Genomic DNA, 25,766 nt, shown 5'->3' on the forward strand with positions numbered 1-25,766 from the left:
ATCTCTTAAATACACCAGCTATTTTTTAATTCTGCAATACCGTTTCATCCATGTATCTTGACCAACTGCTTCCTTGACCGTTTTATATGGACGACGTTATTGCTCTTTTTGTTATTTTACGCCGCACTCTGCAATATTCCAGCTATATGACAGTAGTCTGTAAATAATCGAGTCTGAACCAGACAATCCAGTGATTGACATATTGTGCATCGATCCATGCAATTGGAATACGACGACATGCATCAACCGAGTTAGCGAGCCTGCCCCCCAAATTTCCCCCCTTGTATTGAGTTGTCTGCATATTAATGTTTATACCTAGCTGCATCCATTGACTAAAATAGTCTGGCACAACCTTCGGGTGCTTTCTGTACATCTTTGATCCTTACTGTATTTTTAATCTGTATTTTTGTGCCAAGAAGAATGTTGCCTGCATAAAATGTTTGGGCAAAAAGTGAGACTTAAATAAACAACTCTCCCGCTCTCTCCCATAAAACATTGTAAGATCTGGTATAAATCAAGCAAAGCTAGAGGAAGAAGAAGAGGAGGAGGAAGAATGTCTTTATTCATAAGCGCGACGAGCACACTGTGGAAGATGCACTTTACAAGATCAATTATTATTAATAACACATATCATTCAAGTCTTACAACCGAGCACAATAATGAACATGTTTATTTGAACTAGGAAACATAGTAGAACCCCGGTCATACGGAACCTCAACTGTCGGAAACCTTCGCGATTACCATCTGGTTGCAGTGGGGGCTCGATGACCTGTATGACCTCCGCCTGAACAAGGCGGCCATCATTGAGTTCGTGAGTACGTCTCTTTTAGCAATTGTCCTGCCACACCTCGGTTGGAACGGAACCACAATAAATGGTTTGTCTTCGAACATTGCCGTTGTACAAAGCGATCTTAGCGCTAAGATGATCGTTACTCCCATACCTTAACATAGACTTATAGCAGTCGTACCGCTTTGGTCGTTCGTTTTGTACAACGGCACCCTGGTGGAGAGCGAAGTGTTCCAAGTGACAGTTTCCGGAAGATCAGGGTTCCACTTTACAGGGTAATCTTACAAATGCTGTATCTTCACATTATTTAAAAACAATTAAGGCATTTATTAAAAGTATCCAGAAAGCAACAACACGTCAATATCCCAAACTGACTAATCTATGTCTAATGAACGTAATGATTACAGAGCCTCTCTGGATATGAATAAACATTCACTGGTATATCACACCGAATTTCTCGTATATCAACAAGCATGCGTACATTTCCTCCTCCTTGTTTTGTTTTCAACGACTGAAACAATGTAAAATCGTAAATAAAGTAGACTCTGTCAAAAATACAAAACTGTAACACATTGTCCGCGTCATGTATGAATGTGTCGATCTGAGCATGCGTGAACACAACAGACAGTTCCGCCATACTGGACACAGAATGTAAAGATGGGTAGCTTCATGGAGGACTAAACCAATAAAACACCTTTCACTGCGTTTGTAAAAGGATATAGACCCGGTTTATCCACTCTTGTCAAACTTGTGAAGCGGTTTTGCGGATGTTACTTTGAACAGTATTTCAGTCACATCTATAAAGTCGTAACGACGTCACAAGATGTAGACAAGGTACAAGTAGTCAAAGGCGCAGCGATTTGTTACAAGTTGCGCCCCCTTACTCCCAGGATCTGCTAATCATGGGTTCGAATCTCATGTTCACTCCGATTGTGATCTTATCAGCGCTATAGGATTTGAACGAAGTGAGAAATGCGTTAACAATTTGCTTACTACTGAACTGCACCCCATCCCCCATCCACCCCTACAACTTTCTGACATCCTGTGACATAACTGAAATACTGTTTAAAGCGGCGTCAAACACACCCTGGTAGCGTCTCGTCCATTTGAATGGACACTCTTTAACCATATGAAAAGAAGTACAAGGTGCCGCATGGCATACATTAATGATGTATAACTGACAATAACGCTCGTGTCTGTTTTCTGGTTGGCTGCAATACAAGTCAAACGCTTAAAATATTATTGTTCATCCTGAGAAAGAGATATCCAGCGTTTGCCAGATATGATTTAACAACCTTAATTAGACCTTACACCTGCTTCATGTGAAAATGGACTTTCTTTCTGGCCCCAGGCAAAAAGGAATAAGAGACCCTTACAATCGACTGGGTATCATTGTAATCGCTCCATCCCTCATTCTAACCTCATTGTTGACAGCAAGGTACATCCTACATACAGGACACGGTGCAGTATGCGCTGTTAATTATATACAACCGATCCTCTTTAATCCAGACTTTGAAATGATATCTGAAATGTAATGCGTCTGAATTAAAGAGGTTCTGTTCTACACAATTTTACAAACACAGCAATAGGCATATGTGACCAACCATGAGTTAGTAAGTTAAAATTTAACGTCGCATCGGTATTATTGCAGCCATACAGCGACGAGAACAAGTTGATATACAGGTCAACCATGAGAAAAGGACCTTATGGATCAAAATCACATTTTAACTTTTCATTGTTTTTCAAAACAAACTACAGCATCTTCGGAACACAAAAGTGCAATGCACAAGCTTCTATTCGTATTTATTACAGATAAAACATGACATCACACATGGCGATCATCACGGAAGTAAGTTGACGTCAAAGGTCTTCATGACGTCATAGCACAATTGTATCCTAGTACCCATAAGGTCCCAATTTTCCTGGAGTTTCATATATAAGGTTCTGCTTGTTCAAAAGGATCCAAGTATTACGATGCAGTGCACGTACAAGCTGTGTAAATTGTTCTTTAACATTTAACACATGATTTGCAACGAACGAAAAAAAGTGGTGATTTTCTAATCTGTGCAAAGTATGATAATAACTAAGGCACAAATACACTTGAGTGTATATTTAGCAAGCACATGCTCTGTATTCTCGATTCTCCTGCCGACTGTTCCAATATTTTCCAACAGACGCGTTTGACGCCGTAATCTGTCAGACTACAATGTCTTGCATATTGCGAACACTCTCTAAACCTACAAGCATTAGCTTGGGCGTTATCTACTCTCGTTTGTGTCTACTGTCGGGATTGAAAAAAACACTCTTCATCACTCTTACGGGCATCACCCATTCCAATAAATTTCAGCTTTGATGTGGCATAATCAGCGTCTATGCAAGTTCATATGCATACAATTAGTATTTTCTTAAAGAAACACAACATATCACAAACGTTGATAATGCGTAGGACTTTCGTCAGTACCTGTAGAACGTACTGCAGACATATATGGATTCTCCATACTAAATAAACGTGAAAGTTTATAATTTAATGACACCAGGTCGTTGTGGAATCTTTTCTCAGCCATATGTAGCGTCTTCCTCCACCAAGAACCTTTTATCAATGGTTATTTTGGCACAGCTATCCAAAAGCCGAGCAGATGGAATTCTGTCGGACATGTTGAGAGAGGTCCTGTTCCTGATGTCAAACTTCATCATAGCGTCGCACAGGGGTCTGTTCGGGCCGTCATTAACCTCTTGACCTCCAAGTAGCACAAGCGACCCCTGGCGATGAATTAACCCGAAGTGCACACGTTCAAACGTCTTGATGACGCCTATGTTCTCGATGACGTTGTCGTCAAAGAAACGTATAACTTTCCCATCAAACAGAACCACATAGGCAATCCCATCACTCACCACAGCTCGGGACAATTTACACGCGATAGGGAGCTGAGCAACAATGGAGGTCTTTCTTGTCCGCGTGTCATAGCACTGAATACTCGCCGTATCCGACTTGTCGTTTTTCTCACCACCGAAGAGGAAGATCTTCTCCCCTAACACGGCAGCCGACACAGAGCTGACAGCTATCTGAAGCTCGCCAGCATCTTCCCAGTCCCCGCTGTCGATGTCGTACTCCTCCACCGTCTTCTGAACCCGCTCCCCCTCCCCAAGTTCACTGTTGTAGCCCCCCAGAACGTACAGCTTGTTCCCCACAGACACCATAGCGTGGCGCCTCCGTCCTCGATGGAGCTTGGCAGACAGGTGGGTCCACTTGTTTTTCTTGGAATGGTACCTCAGCAGGGCGCTCTGCCAGAGTCCTCCTCCTGTGACGAAGATGTCATTGTCGAAGACGCAGGATGCAAACTCAATACCAGGGTCGAATGGGAGAACTGCAAGATGGTACCACAGCCGGGAGCTGAAGCTGTAGGCCAGAACATTCGTTGAGCGGACGTAAGGCGGTCTGGGCGTCTCGCCCCCTGACAGCACCACCAGGACATCCTCCATGTCAGAGGGGTTCCGGTGGCACATGATAGACGAGCTGTAGTCATGGCGACGGGCAGGCAACAAGTGAAAGTTCTTGGCGCTATCTATGGCCTGGATGCATTGTTCGTTTCTCCGCACAAAGTCTGATTTCTTGATGTTGATAAGATACTCTGGCTGGGCTAGAGGCAGACGGAGGTATGTGAAAATGTCCCCGACAAAGTTTGCCCTCTTGGCCTCGTCATGTTCCACCCAGCGGAGCACGGCGTCACACAAAAACTCCTCACTTGGGCACTTCAGGTCATCGTCCTTCACAAGAGCCATAATCTCCTCTGGCTCCAGATTCTGGATTTCTTCATTAGATGTAAGCTCCTCGAAATGTTCAAGAATGAATGCCCAGGCAGCCTTCCGTAAGTTTTTACAATCGTGCGCGCTTGCTACTCTCCACCGTAACAAACAATTGTCAACTGAGATCTTCTTGCTGAGGAAATCCTCACATCGTTTCTGTAGTATCTCCATTTGAAGGATTGATGCGGCCTTCAACATATTTTCCGCGTTGCTTTCCTGTACGACGTCGTAGCCTTGGTAGATGTACATCAGGATGGAGGAGAAGACGTCCGACTCGATGCCCTCCATTTTGACAACACCGGAAACACTTTCGCGCATGCCCGAGGAAAACATGGCGTCGAAATAAGGCGACATGGCAATCAGAATGGCCTTGTGGCATTTGAAGGTCTTTTTGTCGATGATGACCTCGACGTCCGCGTGTTTCTCGTCCGAAAGCAGTCGACCTAGCCCCAGAGTGAGCGTGTCGAAATACTGCTGTCGCCATGACGTGGCTGCATGCATCACGAGAAGGCTTGTTACGTCATCCACTGTGACGTCATGTCATGAGTCATGGCCTTTTAGCACCTAGGTCCCCTGTAATGATAAAATTACAGATACTGAATTGTGAATACTGGGCAATAAAAAGGCTTTAACGCCTTATACTTCATTCGAGTGATAACGATAAAACATGTATTAGCTGCCTACTGAGTCAGAGAGTCGTGTTTTACGCGGCTCTGAGCAATATCCTAGCAAACGTAGGTCCGGGGATATCAGCAATGTGTCTTATACACTGTATCAATGTAGGCAATCCGACCCGGATTTTCTGATCCAGACTCGATTATTTACAGACCGCCGTCATATAGCTGGAATATTGCTGAGTGCGGCGTTAAGCAACAAACAAACAAAGGCAAAGACGTTGACCCATCACTGTACACGGACACCTTCAAGCCAGCGGCTGGCATATCTACAACGTGGTATACGAATACACACGCTCTATGAGCTGGACGAGTCTCCTAGCGACGCTGAAGCAACACACCCACTTGTACTTCCTTGTGTGACAAGTTACTTACGAAACGAAGCAGTCAGACCAACTAAACTCGGTTCAGTGCGTACACAGATTCAACAGAACACGACAGGTCACTCATTACAGACAACTTCATGTTCTGTTTATTGCAACAACTGTTTGGAGTAATCGAATCGAGATATCTTAGGTACTATATACAGTTTGTTTGTTTGTTTGTTTACTTGTTGTTTTACGCCGCAATCAGCAATATTCCCGCTATATGACGTCTGTAAATAATCGAGTCTGGAGCAGACAATCCAGTGATTGACATCGTGAGGATCGATCCACGCAATAGGGATCGATGACATGCATCAACCAAATCAGCGAGCCTGACCACCCAATCCCGTTAGTCGCCTCTTACGACAAACATAGTCGCCTTTTACGGCAAACATGGGTTGCTGAAGACTTATTCTACCCCGGATCTTCACGGGTCACTATATATCGAGTCACCAGATATTGACACAAGACAATCCATACTGGTAGGATGAAGTGTGGTAAATACAACCCCGAGCAGGAAATGATACAGAACTGACATACATGATCCAATGTGTCGGCGTCTGTCTACTACACACACTGCTAACACTGGCGACTGAGGATGTCAGTGACTTGACAAAACTGACAATGTCACGAATGGCGCAGCTAGATGTTCTATCTTATGTGTTGTCTCCCAATATCCTAGGGACAGTCGGAGGTACAAGAAAGGTACGGAGGAATTAGTCGTATCGGAAGTACTCAGATGAATCCCTTGAAATAGGCCAAATTACTAAGATGATATATAAGGGTCTCAAACGTTCTGCCACACTTCGGTCAGCTTAGATGTATGTGCGTGGACTTCCTTTTCGGTTACTCTTTCAAACTCTTCCCCCAAAGACATTTCTTTGTTCGTATAGAGATTACTGCCCAGGGCGATGACGATGACGTGCATCAACCAAGTCAGAGAGCCTGACCACTCGATCCCGTTAGTTGCCTCTTACGCCAAGCACAGTCGCCTTTTGCGGCAAGCGTGGGTTGTTGAAGACCTATTATACCCGGATCTTCACGGGTCCTGTTTTATGTATTGACATAAAAGCGGTACTTGAAGCCTGTAACACTAGCGCATACTGCTGATCACCATCAAACAGGCTAGCGACATTATCATATCACTTAAAGTACAGCATGGACCCTGCAATGAATACGCGCACCCTCAGTCTTCAGCCACTAGGCACACGTGACGTAATTCAACACCGCCAGGGTGAAGTCCACACCGAATTGCGAGGAAACATCGACGAGCTTGTCGTGGGTAATTCTCCTTTGTGTCGGAATATGTCAAGCCTTTCAAATTGCCCGATTGAACACGGACTTGAAACTCTGTACCAATGGAAGAGTTGGGTCCATGCGTGCTCGCGTGTGGAGATGTAAAGCTATTGTCCAGTTGTATCATTTAAAGACTGTGTAATATATCCCCATAATGAGCAATACAAGATTCCCTTTGTTCGTTTTATCACACGTTTAATACGTTTCACAAGGAACATTTTCCTGTAAGAAACCAATTCTCTTTATTCTTTATATCACATGTTACATGTTCAGTACGTTACACATGAGACAGTAAGAAAATTTCCCTTCGTTTGTTATACTGAATGGTCAATACGTTACACATCTTCCTGTTAGCAAACAATACTCTTTGTATTTTTTATCACATATCACATGTTTAATACGCTACAAAAGGGACATCTTCCTGTGTATTATTTTGGTGTAGAGTTTGTGTTACATTTGCCCATATCAAGTAAGGTCAAAGTCCTTCGCGAAAGGACTTGTGACGGGTTACACAAACTTCTGGATATCCTTCTTTCCTCTGTATGAACCGTTTGACTGACTGACTAACTCTGGATAAGGTTTGGACACATGCTTAACCAGAGTGCTGCTTGGATGGGGTTGCCCGCCAAGGCACGCTAAATACAATGTATGTTCCTAATACAGGATCTTTACCATCCCAAAACACACTCGCGTGACAACCTCAATGATCGTGAGCACTACAGTATCTGGGACGGACGACGGTCAATCGACCATGACACAAGTTTACTGACCCTTTGAAATAAATGCGACAAAACCTAACCACAAGCATGGGGAACATCGATATTATATTTATTTATAAATGCACTGTAAAGTACGACACACACACACACACACACACACACACACACACACACACACACACACACATATATACCTATAATAGCGGATCAAGTTCTCATTTCGAGAGCTGAAAGTATGCATAGCAACCCACCTAATTGAACTTCCCGTTCCCCAGACATGCACAGTCAGGTGTAGAAAGCGTGCCTATATATCACGCTACCAGCTCATTCAACAGACATCACCCCGCTTTACGATATCGAAGACCCTTACACTATTCAGGCAGAACTGCACTGTGCACAACACGAAGTAAACCAACACTTTGTGAGGTACTGGGCGCTACCCGACACGCCCGTAACCATATCATGAGGTCACAATGACCTCGGTGTGTTTTCTACCTGCTGACCTCGATCTATTCGACGTTGAGACTGCATTATCCGAGTGGCTTGACTATGACAAGGAGTTAGTTGGACGCCGCCTTAACGGCTGGATCGCGCGAGTGAGTTTACCTGAAGTATTTCAGTTTTTGTGGGACGAAAGCCGGAAGTGACACAGATTTTAGACGTTTACCATTTGAAAGAAACCTATGAGTATGTGTATTATTCTACAAACCAAGCATCGTAGTCAGGGCGAAGGTCGGATTCGAGCCCACGACCATCGGAACCCGGTTCTCCTAAGGGACGCAACTCTGAACGGCGAATGGAGTAGCCTAGGGGATAAAGTGTTCGCTCGTCACGCCTTAGGCCAGAGTTCGATTCCCTACATGGGTACAATGTGTGAAACCCATTTCTGGTGTCCCCCGCAGTGATATTGTTGGAATATTGCTGAAAGCGGCGCAGAACCATACTCACTCACGAGCTGGTCGAGTATACATATCAACGAAAAAGTCAACGTCCCAAGACCAAACATAACTGCCGAGCAGTATCTATCTGTGGGCTTTTAAAGTTCATCTGATTTCATCTCATTTTCGTCTTTCTATGTTTGTTCGTTTTGAAAGTGCCAGTTTCATTTACTGTTATCTGAAGGAATATTTTTAGGTGACAAAATGGGTAACGTAACATTCACAACACAAGGTGACTCAAACGTTTATACTACATCGCGAACTTTTGGTGAATACGATAACCACAAACACGATTACATCTTAGATTAGTCCTAAACATAATGTGAACATTTCCTTTCAAAAGTCAAACCTCGAACAATAGTTATTATAATAGTTGCAATGTGAACATCTTATACACTTCCTCATGAAAAGGACACATAGTAGGGTGTACTCTTTTCCTTATGACTTCAATACAAATTAAACCGATCATAAATTAACACCAACTAACGCTTGCTACACTTGCTTTTCGCTTCCCTAATAAATCTCATTAACGACAGCTATTGCCTGAGTGCCATGAGAAGTGCATGTATCAATTAGCCTGTGAAGCATTAATCAATGTCTAAAATGTAATTAACTGCATAATTCGTCAAGGGGTCATTGCACAGACAAGCGATGGTGACTTTAAATCAAAGAGAAGCGGGGATGCACACACGCAGACAGTCACCTCTGTCTTATCGGACATCACATCAAGACGTGTCCGCAAATGACAAGTTGCAGATCAGTTGCAGTTTCGGCAGATAACCAAGAATGACTATTCTCTGGCATTGCCGTTTTAACATATTTTTTTTTTCATTCTCGTTGTTTGTTTGTTGTTTAACGTCATACTCAGCGATATTCCAGCTATATGACGGAGGTCTGTAAATAATCGAGTCTGAACAAGACAATCCAGTGATTGACATTATGAGCATCGATCCACGCAATTGGAATACGGTGACGTGCATCCACCAAGTCAGCGAGCCTGACCACCCGATCCCGTTAGTCGCCTCTTACGATTAGCATAGTCGCCTTTTACGGCAAGCATGGGTTGCTGAAGACCTTTTCTAACCCGGATCTTCACGGGTGTGTTTTCGTTGAGTGCCATTGCAGTTGATATATACTACAAGTATATTAAACAAGGAATCTTGTGTCTAGCGAAACGGCGTGTGTTACTTTTTTCTAATATCAAATACATACATATAAAAAGAAATTGATTTCATTTTTAACTACAATTAATCACTGAAATACCAGTGTTAAATAAGACAGTCCTCAGGTCTACATGGCCACACATCACAAAATCAGTATGAAGATAACACAGTCCTCAGACCGACACGTCCACACATGACAACACCAGTATGAAGATAACACAATCCTCAGACCGACACGTCCACACATGACAACACCAGTATGAAGATAACACAGTCCTCAGACCGACACGTCCACACACGGCAACACCAGTATGAAGATAACACAGTCCTCAGACCGACACGTCCACACACGACAACACCAGTATGAAGATAACACAGTCCTCAGACCGACACGTCCACACATGACAACACCAGTATGAAGATAACACAGTCCTCAGACCGACACGTCCACACACGGCAACACCAGTATGAAGATAACACAGTCCTCAGACCGACACGTCCACACATGACAACACCAGCATGAAGAAAACACAGTCCTCAGACCGACACGTCCACACATGACAACACCAGTATGAAGATAACACAGTCCTCAGACCGACACGTCCACACATGACAACACCAGTATGAAGATAACACAGTCCTCAGACCGACACGTCCACACATGACAACACCAGTATGAAGATAACACAGTCCACACGTCCACACATGACAACACCAGTATGAAGATAACATGGTCCTCAGACCGACACGTCCACACATGACAACACCAGCATGAAGATAACACAGTCCTCAGACCGACACGTCCACACATGACATCATCAGTATGAAGATAACACAGTCCTCAGACCGACACGTCCACACATGACAACACCAGTATGAAGAAAACACAGTCCTCAGACCGACACGTCCACACATGACAACACCAGTATGAAGATAACACAGTCCACACGTCCACACATGACAACACCAGTATGAAGATAACATGGTCCTCAGACCGACACGTCCACACATGACAACACCAGTATGAAGATAACACAGTCCTCAGACCGACACGTCCACACATGACAACACCAGTATGAAGAAAACACAGTCCTCAGACCGACACGTCCACACATAACAACACCAGTATGAAGATAACACAGTCCTCAGACCGACACGTCCACACATAACAACACCAGTATGAAGATAACACAGTCCTCAGACCGACACGTCCACACATGACAACACCAGTATGAAGATAACACAGTCCTCAGACCGACACGTCCACACATGACAACACCAGCATGAAGATAACACAGTCCTCAGACCGACACGTCCACACATGACAACACCAGTATGAAGATAACACAGTCCTCAGACCGACACGTCCACACATGACAACACCAGCATGAAGATAACACAGTCCTCAGACCGACACGTCCACACATGACAACACCAGCATGAAGATAACACAGTCCTCAGACCGACACGTCCACACATAACAACACCAGTATGAAGATAACACAGTCCTCAGACCGACACGTCCACACATAACAACACCAGTATGAAGATAACACAGTCCTCAGACCGACACGTCCACACATGACAACACCAGTATGAAGATAACCCAGTCCTCAGACCGACACGTCCACACATGACAACACCAGTATGAAGATAACACAGTCCTCAGACCGACACGTCCACACATAACAACACCAGTATGAAGATAACACAGTCCTCAGACCGACACGTCCACACATCACAATACTAGTATTAACATAACATGGTCCTAAGGACGTCTGTGTTGTTGTGCATGCGAATGTGCAGCTCGCGGCAACACATAGCTTCGTATTCAGTATTCTGGTACAATGGTTTCAGTTGTCTCACTACAGTGATACAGTGACTGATACATATTGAGTGTAGTTGTCGACACGGGCCGGCGGGGTAGTCTAGTGCCGAAAGTGTCGTTCCTCTCAGGTCCAGTTAGTCTGTCTTACAGACCCTGATACAAATATATATCAAATACAGCCCATGCAAGTCTATAATGTTTGGCAAGTCTAGATCACTGCAGTATCAGAAAATCTGAAAATGAAGAGAGTCACTGGGCTCCTTTTTATTATATTTGTTTTAAGATAACTGAACAACTGTTTTTTTATGTACGATATGTTCATTTCAGAGACTAGATGTTAGTCTAAGGTCCAGTGTGATGACCTACATAGGTACAACGTGTGGAGCCGATCCTGATGCCATCCCCGCTTGATACAGCAAGAATAATGCTTAAGTCATTATAAGAAAGACAATTTGTGGATGTCAACTTCTTTATTATGAGGAACACAACGTTTCGGAGTATATACTTACTCCTTTATCAGGTAAATGATACATTCAAGAGATGAAGGAGTAAGCATATACTCCGAAACCTTGTGTTCCTCATAATAAAGAAGTTGACAGCCACAAATTCTTTTCCTTATGTTTATCACTTCTAAATGCCTTTCAAAGACTGAAGTCATCATACTTCACTAAATATAGAACATAATATCGGTATTCGCATATAATAATACGGAATTGATTATAAAATGAAAACTACTGAAAGAAAGTTGTCCGAAGTTGCAAGCATTTTCACATACTTCCGGGGGCTGATTGCTGATGATTTACATATCCTGTGATATTATCATAGGCGCAGTATTCATCTGGCGCGGAAACACATGAACCGTGCGTTTTAATGGCGTGACTACGGAATATGTTAGGTGCTGTCTATTGAATAACTTTGACATCAATATTCTAATATAATGTAACATTCAACATGGTGGCGAACTTGAAAACATTCATTGCCGTTTATCTGCATTGTGTAGTGATTGTTAGCAGACTGGGGAATACATGATTCAATCATGGGTCGGTGCACCGTGATAAATAATACTCTCCACTCTGTATCGATATTCAGACGACGAATAACACAATGTTTGTCCACGTATCATGATCTACAAAATGACACTGGTCAACCACTGGGTTTGTCAGTACGATGTACATGATTCAGTGTGACTATGTGGGTGTGTTGTGGCACAGCAGCATTTGGGTAGCCGAGTTGATCATGCCGGAGACTGGGTTCGATTCCCCACATGGGTACAACGCATGAAAACTGTTTAGCGGGCCCCGTCGTGGTACTGTAAGAATAGTGCTTTCCATTCAGTTTATTCCTATATAACTGTAAGGCTACAGGCCCATAGTACAGAATACATGACAATGTGGAAGCGGTTAGACATGTTACAAGGATTCATTTCTTAATAACATGGCATGGTATATACATAGAGATAGAGTTCGTATAGCCGTTTTGCTCACATGTGATATTAGGGAAATAAACTTGTATTTATTATTTGTATTCCTTAAATTATCATATTTACAACATACAAGTAAAAAAGCGCAATTCATCTTCGACCTCACTTAAAGAACATTGTCTGAATAATCTTAAACATTTTGGTATTTCTTTAGCCTGCCAACTTCAACCATTAACTTGTGTGAGCTGCATCTAAATTGTGTTATTAATATTCTGCATTTACTTAAAATTTTCTGAGCATATTTGCATTTTAAAATATCTATAATATTCGCATTTGCTAGAAACATTTACAGTAGATCTCCATGTGTGAAAGTACATGTCAAAAAGCGTCTGCCTTATTTTCGACATGAACATGGCATGATTCTCTAAGAAACATTGGTTGTCCCAAATGTAACCATACCAACATTTATACAGTAGACATTTAACATTGTATGCCCAATTTTGATCTCCATATTTTCATACAATAGTATAGTGCAGAAACGGCGACAAACATAACTCACTCACTCTTAAAATGGCATAGTTTTGGAAAAAACGTGTCTGTTACTTTCGCTATTATATCGAAACGAGAAGACACTGTCACCGGTTTCGCCTTTGGGAAACTTAATAAAATGTTTACGAAATTTCAAAATAAGGTCCGATGTGTATAATGACATATTTATCATTGTACTATTCAAAACTGTTTCCTATACCATCCAATCACGTGCAGGTGAACTAGTAATTGTGCTTTTCACAACTGAAGTTATTTCGGAAAGGTTGAAAATAAAATTGCAGAGTATATTTCCGAAACTCTAACCTATAGGATTTCCCTAACGAGTACGTCCTTGACGTGTAGCCAAGTTTCCAGAAGAAATATTAAATTGTTCATGGGTAATATTCCGGAAATATAGCATGACAGAGGGACGGAACCCGTTTCTGTTTCCCGTTACACTTCATTCTGGCGGGTGTCAACCAGAATACATCCACGTACGGCCAACTAACATCTCGTGATAAGCATTGTATGGCGATCCGTATCACGATACATATCGTACCGTGACAGTACTTTATTTCATCCATATTCCAAACAAGACGTAATCTTCTATGCGTATTATGCCTTACAGAGAATTGATCAACTATTTTTCCGCTACAGATAATGTAATCTAAGGTTACCACCACCAGCAAATTGAAAATTCGTAACCGAATTCATGAGCAGGCTTGTACAGCTAAAGGAACATGAAACGCTTGTACCAGTCACACTTGGGAATGTTTCCTCGTCCAAATCATTCTGCTCAGGCACACAGCGCCGCTTCGTGCTATTTTGTGTTATTTGTAATTTTGTGTTGCGTGTACTGTGTTGAAAAGTGTTGCGTGTACTGTGTTGTGAAGTGTTGTTTTGCATGTACTGTGTTGTGAAGTGTTGCGTGTACTGTGTTGTGAAGTGTTGCGTGTACTGTGTTGTGAAGTGTTGCGTGTACTGTGTTGAAAAGTGTTGCGTGTACAGCGTTGTGAAGTGTTGTTTCGCGTGTACTGTGTTGAAAAGTGTTGCGTGTACTGTGTTGTGAAGTGTTGCGTGTACTGTGTTGTGAAGTGTTGCGTGTACTGTGTTGAAAAGTGTTGCGTGTACTGTGTTGTGAAGTGTTGCGTGTACTGTGTTGAAAAGTGTTGCGTGTACTGTGTTGTGAAGTGTTGTTTTGCGTGTACTGTATTGAAAAGTGTTGCGTGTACTGTGTTGTGAAGTGTTGCGTGTACTGTGTTGTGAAGTGTTGCGTGTACTGTGTTGAAAAGTGTTGCGTGTACTTTGTTGTGAAGTGTTGCGTGTACTGTGTTGAAAAGTGTTGCGTGTACAGCGTTGTGAAGTGTTGTTTTGCGTGTACTGTGTTGAAAAGTGTTGCGTGTACTGTGTTGTGAAGTGTTGCGTGTACTGTGTTGTGAAGTGTTGCGTGTACTGTGTTGAAAAGTGTTGCGTGTACTGTGTTGTGAAGTGTTGCGTGTACTGTGTTGAAAAGTGTTGCGTGTACTGCGTTGTGAAGTGTTGCGTGTACTGCGTTGTGAAGTGTTGCGTGTACTGTGTTGAAAAGTGTTGCGTGTACTGCGTTGTGAAGTGTTGCGTGTAATGTATTGTGAAGTGTTGCGTGTACTGCGTTGTGAAGTGTTGCGTGTACTGTGTTGTGAAGTGTTGCGTGTACTGTGTTGAAAAGTGTTGCGTGTACTGCGTTGTGAAGTGTTGCGTGTACTGTGTTGTGAAGTGTCGCGTGTACTGTGTTGAAAAGTGTTGCGTGTACTGTGTTGTGAAGTGTTGCGTGTACTGTGTTGAAAAGTGTTGCGTGTACTGCGTTGTGAAGTGTTGCGTGTACTGTATTGTGAAGTGTTGCGTGTACTGTGTTGAAAAGTGTTGCGTGTACTGTGTTGTGTTGCGTGTAGTGTTGTGAGGCGTTATGCGTGTACTGTGTTGGAAAGTGTTGCTTTGCGTGTACTGTGGTGCGTGTACTGTGTTGTGTTGCGTGTAGTGTGTTGTGTTGTATGTACTGTGTTGTGTTGCGTGTAGTGTGTTGTGTTGTATGTACTGTGTTGTTATGCGTGTACTGTATTGTGTTGCGTGTACTGTGTTGTGTAGCGTGTACTGTGTTGTTATGCGTGTAGTGTGTCGTGTTGTGTGTACTGTGTTGTGTAGCGTGTACTGTGTTGTGTTGCGTGAACTGTGTTGTGTTGCGTGTAGTGTGTACTGTGTTGTTATGCGTGTACTGTGTTGTGTTGCGTGTAGTGTGTACTGTGTTGTTATGCGTGTACTGTGTTGTGTTGCGTGAACTGTGTTGTGTTGCGTGTAGTGTGTACTGTGTTGTTATGCGTGTACTGTGTTGTTATGCGTGTAGTGTGTCGTGTTGTGTGTACTGTGTTGTGTAGTGTGTACTGTGTTGTTATGCGTGTAGTGTGTTGTGTTGAGTGTAGTGTTGTGTTGCGTGTACTGTGTTGTTATGCGTGTAGTGTGTCGTGTTGCGTGTACTGTGTTGTGTAGCGTGTACTGTGTTGTGTAGCGTGTAGTGTGTTGTGTTGCGTGTACTGTGTTGTGTAGCGTGTAGTGTTGTTATGCGTGTAGTGTGTTGTGTTGAGTGTAGTGTTGTGTAGCGTGTACTGTGTTGTTATGCGTGTAGTGTGTTGTGTTGAGTGTAGTGTTGTGTTGTGTGTACTGTGTTGTGTTGCGTGTACTGTGTTGTGTAGCGTGTACTGTGTTGTTATGCGTGTAGTGTGTTGTGTTGCGTGTACTGTGTTGTGTAGCGTGTACTGTGTTGTTATGCGTGTAGTGTGTTGTGTTGCGTGTACTGTGTTGTGTAGCGTGTACTGTGGTGCGTGTAGTGTGTTGTGTTGAGTGTAGTGTTGTGTTGTGTGTACTGTGTTGTGTTGCGTGTACTGTGTTGTGTTGTGTTGCGTGTACTGTGTTGTGTTGAGTGTAGTGTTGTGTTGTGTGTACTGTGTTGTGTTGCGTGTACTGTGTTTTGTTGCGTGTACTGTGTTGTGTTGCGTGTACTGTGTTTTGTTGCGTGTACTGTGTTGTGTTGCGTGTACTGTGTTGTGTTGCGTGTACAGTGTTGTCACCACGTCTCCTAGTTTACTATCAGCAGAGCAACATGGCCGCGTTGTTATCTCGACCGGCCTCTACCCCACACCAAGGGAATACATGACATCTCGTGACAGAGTTGCGCCGCCCTCGTCAGGTGCCAGATACACCACGCACTGGCTGCATACACATGAACACGTGTGTTGTTTGTTTGTTGTTTAACGCCGCACTCAGCAATATTCCAGCTATATAACGGCGGTATTTAAATAATCGAGCCCGGATCAAAATTTCCAGTGAATGATATCATGAGCATCGATCTACGAGATTGGGATACGATGACATGCATCAACCAAGTCAGCGTGCCTGATCAGCCGATCCCGTAAGCAAGCATGGGTTGCTGAAGACCTACTCTAACCCTGATCTTCACGGGGAACATGTAATTAGTGTACGAGCTCGATACAGTTCCTCTGATAACATCTGTCACCATTTTGAGTTTGTTTTAACGAATCCATTTACCATTGACGTCATCTGCACGCCCCTAAACAGATAATGTCCTGTCTTCTTATCGACTTGTTGTTGAGTGTTTCTGATATTCCCTAGCCATGCCGTTGGCAAGCCTGGAGGTTACAGCCTTTCCTCGCGATGCTTGTTCTTGGTTTTATTACACACAGGGGTACAATATGTGAACCCGATTTTGGTGTCCTTTGGTAATATTTGAAAACACCCACGCTTAAACACACATACAGTACAAAACAAAACGCAGGACGCAATAAAATGTACCCCTCGCGATCCTGCTACAACGATTTTAACTTACAGATATATTTTAACCTGCTGTTGTGAAAGAATTAAAACAAATTCAAAATTGATAGAAAAAACTGAGCCGAGGTTAGCTATGCAACGTGACTTTCATTGACTCGGAAAAAAACGGACTAACGACGCGGAACAAGGAATTATCTGTCCCGTGTGAGATAACGTTAAAAGTCCCTCCTCAAAGATAGGAACATAAAAAGTTGAATTCACACTGAACAGACACTGCATAATTCTTCGTAGGATGTTTTCTAAATGAAACATTTATCCCTGTGGAGATTACAGACGAGAAGGTTAATCGTGTAAACTGTAGAGAGGGATTCGCAGTGAGTGAGTGGAAATTAACAATGCTTTTTCAACTACAAAGCGACTAACACATGCCCGTAATCATATGTTTGTTTGTTTTTTGTTTAACGCCACACCCAGAAATATTTAAGTTGTTTGACGACGGTCTGTAAATAATCGAGTCTGGACTAGACAGTCCAGTGATTGACATCATGAGCATCGATCCGCGCAATTGGGATACGATGACGTGCAGCGAGCCTGACCACCCGATCCCGTTTGTCGCCTCTTACGACAAGCATAGTCGCCTTTAAGGCAAGCATGGGTTGATCGGACGAGGTAGACATAGCCAGTCTTACAGAGAAGGATAGAGACGGATACGAGTTGGTCGCGTACAAGTGGCGTTGTGATCTATATTGGCGAGTCCCTACTGGGCATTTCAATTGAGTAATGGAGACGGGAAATTGATACTCGTAGGGGAAGCGAGTGATAAAACTACTCCATTATACTTCCTGGGTTAATATGCTTTGTCCATGTAATAATACCACTGGAAATGTCAAAGTACAGACAATTCATTGAAAGTGGTGTATTTGTACGACTGCTCAGATCGCCACGTTACAAATAACACACATATAATACATGGTGGTTCGGTGGAATAAGAGCGCTTTTGTGAACTAATGATTATCTGTCCTGACGGGGAGGTTTTCCTGGAACGTTAAAAGGGCATCAGCATGCTAAGTGGTTGGTGTTGCATATTCAGAATATGGACAGACACGAGCCTTGAACTAGACACGCTACCATGCTTGTAGATCAGAGCGGAACCAAATGGCATGCTTCCCATGCATTGATTATAACTTTCGTCCTAGCTCCCCAGTAGTGATGATACTAGATGTTCGCAAAAGGTTGGGCGTCGCCTGCGCTACCGGTGGCACAAAAGCGACAAAAACCCTTTCCATATTCACAAGAAATCTCGATTGTATGACTCCCGGCTAAAGCATGAGTATGTGATATGAATAGCGATCATACCAGGTGTTCGCGAGAAGGTGAGCGTATCCTGCCATGTCACAAACACATGCCAAGGCAAGTCAAGTTTTACCTAAAAAACACGGGAACATATGGTACAAGTCAAAATAGGGAATAACACCTTAGATCATTATTGCCATTGATGTGTCAAATGTGGAAATGTCCTCCAGTGTCTACCATAAAAGCTCTTGAAAGCTTCACTGAGGCCTTGAATGTTGTAACCTTGATCAAACAACTTCTGAGCAAAGCTCGTATGACGCTATTTGAAATCTTGGAAAAAAGAGCATGCGCGATTGTACTTCAAAAGCTGTGAAACGTAAACACCAAACACATTATAGGATAGATATAATAGGATAGATATAATAGGATAGATAGGCTTGTGTAGATCTCAGTGCATGTCTTTATATTCATGTCAACAATCACAGTACAAACATGGATTGATCCCTCGTCAGGTGGGTCTGTGCTTATATGTTTTACAGTTCAAACATGCACACAGTGCATATACTAGTATAAGGCAATTTCACAAAACATGTACTTTCAAGACAATTATTATTTCAAATCAAACAGTTTCTTAGTGAATTTAGAAATACATCTTTCAAATATTTTTTTAAAATAAATATTTGAATATAAAATACAACTAATATTATTGTACCGATCGGAAATACCGGGAACTTAAATCACCACAGTATCGAGAAAGTTCATATGATATTCTGTAAATTCGTTCTTGGCGTTGGCTGCCAGTCACAACCAAAGGCAATCGTAGCAGCATGCGGGAGATACCATTATATGTAACTTAGCACAGTTGTATCACAGTCAATACGCTTGCTCAGTCAACCACATACACAATATTCTAAGCGACCATTTTTTACTCAACGACATGATATTTGTAGCGACAGAAATTGGACCACTGGTGTAAGGAAATGTCTTTTCTTCATATGGGTTTTCATACGCATGGATAGTCCTGGGACGTGGGAAACGCAGCTGCATTTCTAAATATGTTTAGAAATAAATGTAAAGGTGTATGTTGATAAGATTGGTCAAATGATGACACTTTCAAATCTCTATGTACACACTCGACAGACAGAATTCCAGTCATGTACTAAGGAACTTGACCATCCATACATGTACGTAGATGCCTAACTAAGTTAGTTAAATATGATTGATCAGGGGGGAATGAACAGGACAGGGACATTGCACCAGACAAAATTAGATTTCAGAACACGCACCTGCTATTGTGAGGTTGACGTGTGTTATTCAGGTGCAACACAAGCCTTTGCATAACCCATGCTATGATTTCATATATAGGTGGGTAGGTAGTATGGTTAGTGTGTGTGTGTGTGTGTGTGTGTGTGTGTGTGTGTGTGTGTGTGTGTGTGTGTGTGTGTGTGTGTGTTGTTTTTGTTGTTGTTGTTTTTGTTTGTTTGTTTTTTTGGGGGGGAGTGAATGCAATTTTGATTGGGTTGGTAGGTTGGTGTGTGTGTGTTGGGGGGGGGGGGGGGGGGGGGTTAAGTGTGTGGGCAGCTAGGTGACAGACTGCATTTGTCTGTATGTCAATGTATGGACGACAAAATTAAATGGCGATTTTTGGTTATGTATGTTTGCTGGTGTCAGATCATGGTAGATAATATATTGGTCTAGACACCTCGATATATACAGAAATGTCATTTTATATTTTGATGATTCATGGTACTTCGCAGCAACACGCTCAGGATCTATCAGGTGAAGTCCCCTGTGGGCGGTGCATCCAGCCTGGTGCTGTCAGTGCCTCCACCACACAAACCTATGTAGGTGAAGTCTCTGTATGCATTCTCTTTCAAAGACACCACCATACACACACACAGGCATGCACGTTTGTACGGGACTGCGCGTATTTAAGCCACCTCGTTATTAGCATAAGGGTTTTAAAAACAGAAAAAATAAAATGCCTTTAAGCCTATGGGTTCCAATAAAATTGAAAATTGATTGATCTCCTATACCAGATATTCTTCAACCTGTAGTGTAGCACGCTTCTCTGTGGCAATTGTTCATCAATATTGCACCTTAAGGGCAGGTTTCCACATTCACAAGGCACGCTGGACCCTTAATGATGTGATATTCTGGACATTCAGTGTCACATTTAAACGTATATTGCAAACACGCATTGGTGTGTTACTTATTTGACAGGTATCAATTCAATTTTGAAAGTTTTCTTGACTCATAATGTATAGCGAGGTTTCACCTGCTGAACTGTGCATACACACTAACAGTGAGCAGCACGAATGTAAACACGGCACATATCTGTGCAACAACGGCGTACAGCTGGCCCATGCCCACACGTGGCTGTAAGTGAGTTCATACAACAAGAAGTTGGACGGCCAGTGCTAGATCCGCCTTCAGTACACTTTGTGCCCTAGATTAGGCGTCTTCTGTGTTATCACGTGACACTCCGTCCAGAGATGCATTACTATCCCCACATCCTCATAGGAAGTGAGTGCATTTGGTTTAACGACGACTTGAACATCATTTCAGTTACATCATAGTTTATTTATAACTATGAGTCTGAATTTGTGTTTAAGGAAAACGCCTGCAACAATGTCATGTTTGTGGAAGGCAATTTCTTTTTCTTTTTCAACAGTCTAAAGCATTTTCGGAACAATTTATTTTTTTCGATAAAATCCCTGGCTATGAAAATCCAACGGTCGGTCTCTAAGACGTTTACCACTTTGGTGAAACCTACCAGCACGGGTATGGTGCTGACAAACCTCATTTGTCAATAGTATCATTATATACATATATCATTGGGAGACTTGACGTGCATGATAGAACACCGAAATTGTTTTGTCTATGACAATAATTGATTAAATTGAGCAAACAGTAATCACTGAGGTAGATTTACAGATCATGTACAAGTACACAGCATTGTACATACGTACATTGATTAGGGATATAGGTAGAGTTGAAGTGAGACTACGCTCCATAGTTTAGTGCGGAAATCCAGTAATTAGTAATTAGTGCTAAGTCTGGCACTCACGGATATCTGTGTAATTTAGTGCAACTGCTAGATAACACATAATAAATATACTGATATACACCACAAAATCTGAGTTCGACATAAGTGGGTTTAGTATGATCTGAATCAAACTTACTCGGACTGTCCACAGGCCCTGACGTGAACACCCTTTACAAATCTCTCACTTCCGATTTAGCAATATCGCCTCAGAATTTTCAAATCGACCTCAAAAGATATCTGTGCGCGTTTAAATAAGTGTTTACGTGCCCGCGAAGGAGCATGCGAACTAAAATTAGTCAAACATGACTCATAATTATCGTATAGCAGCATATATCGTATACCGTATAGCAGCAAAGACAAACGCATTTGCAAATTTAATGACGTTATTTTCCGAGTGGCGTTCTGTATCACAAACCGTCGTTACAACGTATTGTTTTATCGATCCGACGATATGCAGTTACCCGTGAAGATCCGGGTTAGAACAGGTCTTCAACAACCAATGCTTGCTACAAATGGTGACTATGATTTTTGTAAGAGGCGACGAAAACGGGTGGTCAGACTCACTGACTTGGTTGATGCATGTAATCGAATCCCAATTACGTGGATCGATGCTCATATTGACAATCACAGGATGGTCTGGTCCAGACTCGATTATTTACAGACTGCCGTCAGATAGCTAGAACATTGCTGATTGCTGCGTTCAACAACAAACAAATGATATGCAGTTAATAATAAAACGTCAGGAAGCAATAAGCCATCAATAGATATAAATAACATCCCAATGAACATTTTTCAGTTTTCTTTCACGAGCTATCATATTCCCAGATTATATCCGTCAATATTTCATTCTAAAACTGACTTTAAGGGAAATAAATCATTTATCGGGTTTATTCCCGAAACTGCAAAACATATGACGTGACAAAACTGCAGGTGATACTTTCAGCACGGGCTATTTTCATCGAACAATTCCTGTCAAAATATAATCATCATCATAATACTGTCAGAAGTTAATTGAAAAAGAAATGGGATAAGAATGTGAAAAACACTATTGAATGGAAATCTTCCGGGCTTTACTTCCATGAGAAAACCAGTGAAATTGATTGATAAATTCGGATTTTAAAATGTTTATGAACATTAGGTGTTATTGAATATTTAATACATAGAACGCCGGAAACCCTATGATCGCGATCCCAGTTCGCCCCGATTATGTTTCCAGTTTTGTCAGCACCATACCCGTGCTCGTGGGCTTCACCAAAGTTGTAAACATCTGAGACCTGCACCACTTCCGACTTTACTTCTACATTAAACTGACACGCCGTGATCTAACTGGAATATTGTTACAAGTGGCTTAACTTCAGTAACCCATGCTTGCCGAAAAGGCGAACTATGCTTGTCGAAAGAGGCGACTAACGGAATCGGGTGGTCAGGCCCGCTGAGTTAGTTGATGCATGTCACCGTACCCCAACTGCGTGGATTGATGCTCCTGGTGTCAATCTGGACTGTCTGGTCCAGACTCGATTATTTACAAACTGCCGTCATATAGCTGGAAATGTGTTGTGTGTGGCGTTAAACAAACAAACAAACAAACAAATAAAAGCGGCGTTAAACTCACTCACTTATTATTTGACTAATTCTCAAGTTGCAAGTGTCATAGGTGTAGTCCAGAGGTTAATGCGCTCGCTTGTCACGTCGAAGTCAAGAGTTCGATTCCCTGGGTATAAAGTTTGAAATAATTCTTGGCGTGCCATCAGTGACACCTGTCACACAATTTTTTGCTAAAGGAGGCGTAAAACACGACTATTCACACATAATCGATCTCTACATCACTACATGTTAGAAAACTTCAATCATGCAACCTAATTAGTTGGGCAATGTATGATAAACTGCATGAATATCTAACAGTAGATAGCAGTTTACTGTTACACATGACCAACGGACTCAGCGCTCCTTTGTGAGTCGTTATTCAGCCAACTTCCGGGTTATGCCACTTTCGACACGCACACGTTTTCCTCCATAACGACACGCACGAGGACAGAATGTCTGCCTAACAATACACAAACTTGTGTAAACTATATCTTCCTCATAAGAAATCAGCCAAGCAGAACGCAATGTCGTCTGCTACCCTGATAAAGCCTTCGATTGGCGTTTCAAAATTGATACGTAGATATATAGTATCTATTGGCTTTCAAACACGACTGTCAGAGCTATGGTGATGAATAATGGCTTCATACGCAGACATTTATAGAATATTTATCAATCAGATTATAGATTGACGTATGCCACCACTCGGTTGTCACGCCTCGGGGGAAATATCTTAATCAGAAGCGAGCTTCAGTCAGCGAAGCTGTACAGTGTCGTGTCATGATGGGTTTTGAGGACGGTGCTCGCGTCTTGTCTGCTCACAAGGATGGCCTTACAGACATCCATACATTTACATTAAACACAACATGTGCCATGTAAGGGTAGTACTTACCTGGGCAGGCTATCTAAGCAGTTGTCTATAAACGGGGACACCTGTGTTTCATGTTGCCGCTCAGCTAATCATTCACCTGTCCGCTCCCCACGCTTGCTCTTGTTGACATGACACACTCGGTAGGTCACGTGATTGCCGGAGTTGGCCGAGTGCAACCGGTTGGCCAACTCGTCGGGCAGATGTATATATCACTGTTAGACGATGTACTGTCCGTTTAGGCTGACCGCTTCGCTGATCGTTAACTATTTTATGATACACATGCCAAATCGTAGTAATTCCAGTTTTGAAAAAAACCCTCGATAGCTCGATCCCGTTAATCTTGAAACTTGGAATAGCGGGGGATTGTATGCAGCCACCTTGGCGCTCACGCAGGGGTAGCCATTGAACGATGACGAAGGGGTATACCAGGAAATGGCGGTTAACACGTTCGCTCTTCTCGGCGTGTACATTGAATCGTTTGTCTCGTCCCCGACCGTGTTGGAGATGAACAAAAATAACAACAATTGCTAATATTCCATATTCCGGAAACTTTTTAATCTGGAATATCACCGTCCGGATTTATGTAATTTCGCTGTATTTTGTCTACTTGTAAAGGGCAATGCATTAGACATACAATATCGAAACAATGACATAAGTCCATATTTTATAGACGTTTTACTTTTACGTCATGTGTTGACGGTTGTAGCGCATTAATTTATACGAAATTAAAAACGATCTTATTTGATTTGTTCTTATTATGTTACCTTATGACCTATATATTAATATCATTTTCAGACAATGTATATGCCTTACTGAAAGTAAATTGTATTTTGGGATTTCCCCTGATTTCATGAACAATTTCGGTTTCCGCGTTACAACAATAATGCCTCGGCTTGGGCTGGGACTAAAACAACAGTGTATGATCAACACATCAACTGGGGCGATGGGGGAAAGACCATAAAAAAATACTCGCACTTAAAACTGTCACGAAGTTGCGTGATATATGGCCTCCCGTGTTTCCCCCTTGAGTGACATGCGCTCTACCTCTCACTCATACATGTAGAACATACTTTATCATGGTCACCGTAGTTCATATATGTTCTAGTTGTTTCTTTTACTGCTGCTACAACAACAACAACAACAACAACTACTACTACTACTACTCCTTAGCTGCTGCTGTCGCCGCTGCTGCTGCTTCTGCTACAACTTCAACTACTACTACTGCTGCTGCTGCTGCTGCAACAACAACAACAACTGCTACTACTACTACTACTGCTTCTGCTACAACTACAACTGTAACTACTACTACTACTACTACTACTACTACTACTACTACTACAACTATCACTGCTTCTGCTACAACTACCACTGCTACTACTACTACTACTACTACTACAACTATCACTGCTTCTGCTACAACTACCACTGTAACTACTACTACTACTACTACAACTATCACTGCTTCTGCTACTACTACTACTGCTACTACTACTACTACTGCTGCTGCTACAACTACTACTTCTGCTACTACTACTACTACTACTACTACTACTGCTACAACTGCTAATACTACTTCTGCTACTACTACTACTTTTGCTGCTACTACCACTGCTGCTATTACCACTACTACT

General features: G+C 42.4%; 2 protein-coding genes across 2 annotated transcripts; both read right to left on the reverse strand.

Annotated features, from left to right (window-relative positions):
* Positions 1-542: 542 nt before the first annotated feature.
* On the reverse strand, positions 543-24,447 carry LOC124111544 (kelch-like protein 24). The gene is made up of 2 exons (XM_046471289.2): positions 24,157-24,447; positions 543-5,164 (listed from the first exon to the last, which is right to left on the reverse strand). The coding sequence occupies exon 2, from the start codon at positions 5,090-5,092 to the stop codon at positions 3,344-3,346; it is 1,749 nt and encodes a 582-aa protein (XP_046327245.2). The 5' UTR covers positions 5,093-5,164; positions 24,157-24,447; the 3' UTR covers positions 543-3,343.
* LOC125376719 (metacaspase-2-like) lies at positions 14,026-17,069 on the reverse strand. Its single transcript, XM_048388441.1, has 2 exons — positions 16,992-17,069; positions 14,026-15,286 (listed from the first exon to the last, which is right to left on the reverse strand). The coding sequence occupies exons 1-2, from the start codon at positions 17,067-17,069 to the stop codon at positions 14,174-14,176; spliced, it is 1,191 nt and encodes a 396-aa protein (XP_048244398.1). The 3' UTR covers positions 14,026-14,173.
* Positions 24,448-25,766: the final 1,319 nt, after the last annotated feature.

The sequence above is a fragment of the Haliotis rufescens genome, unplaced genomic scaffold (genome assembly GCF_023055435.1).
Source record: "Haliotis rufescens isolate VD_foot unplaced genomic scaffold, xgHalRufe1.0.p SCAF_71, whole genome shotgun sequence".
Classification (NCBI taxonomy): domain Eukaryota; kingdom Metazoa; phylum Mollusca; class Gastropoda; order Lepetellida; family Haliotidae; genus Haliotis; species Haliotis rufescens.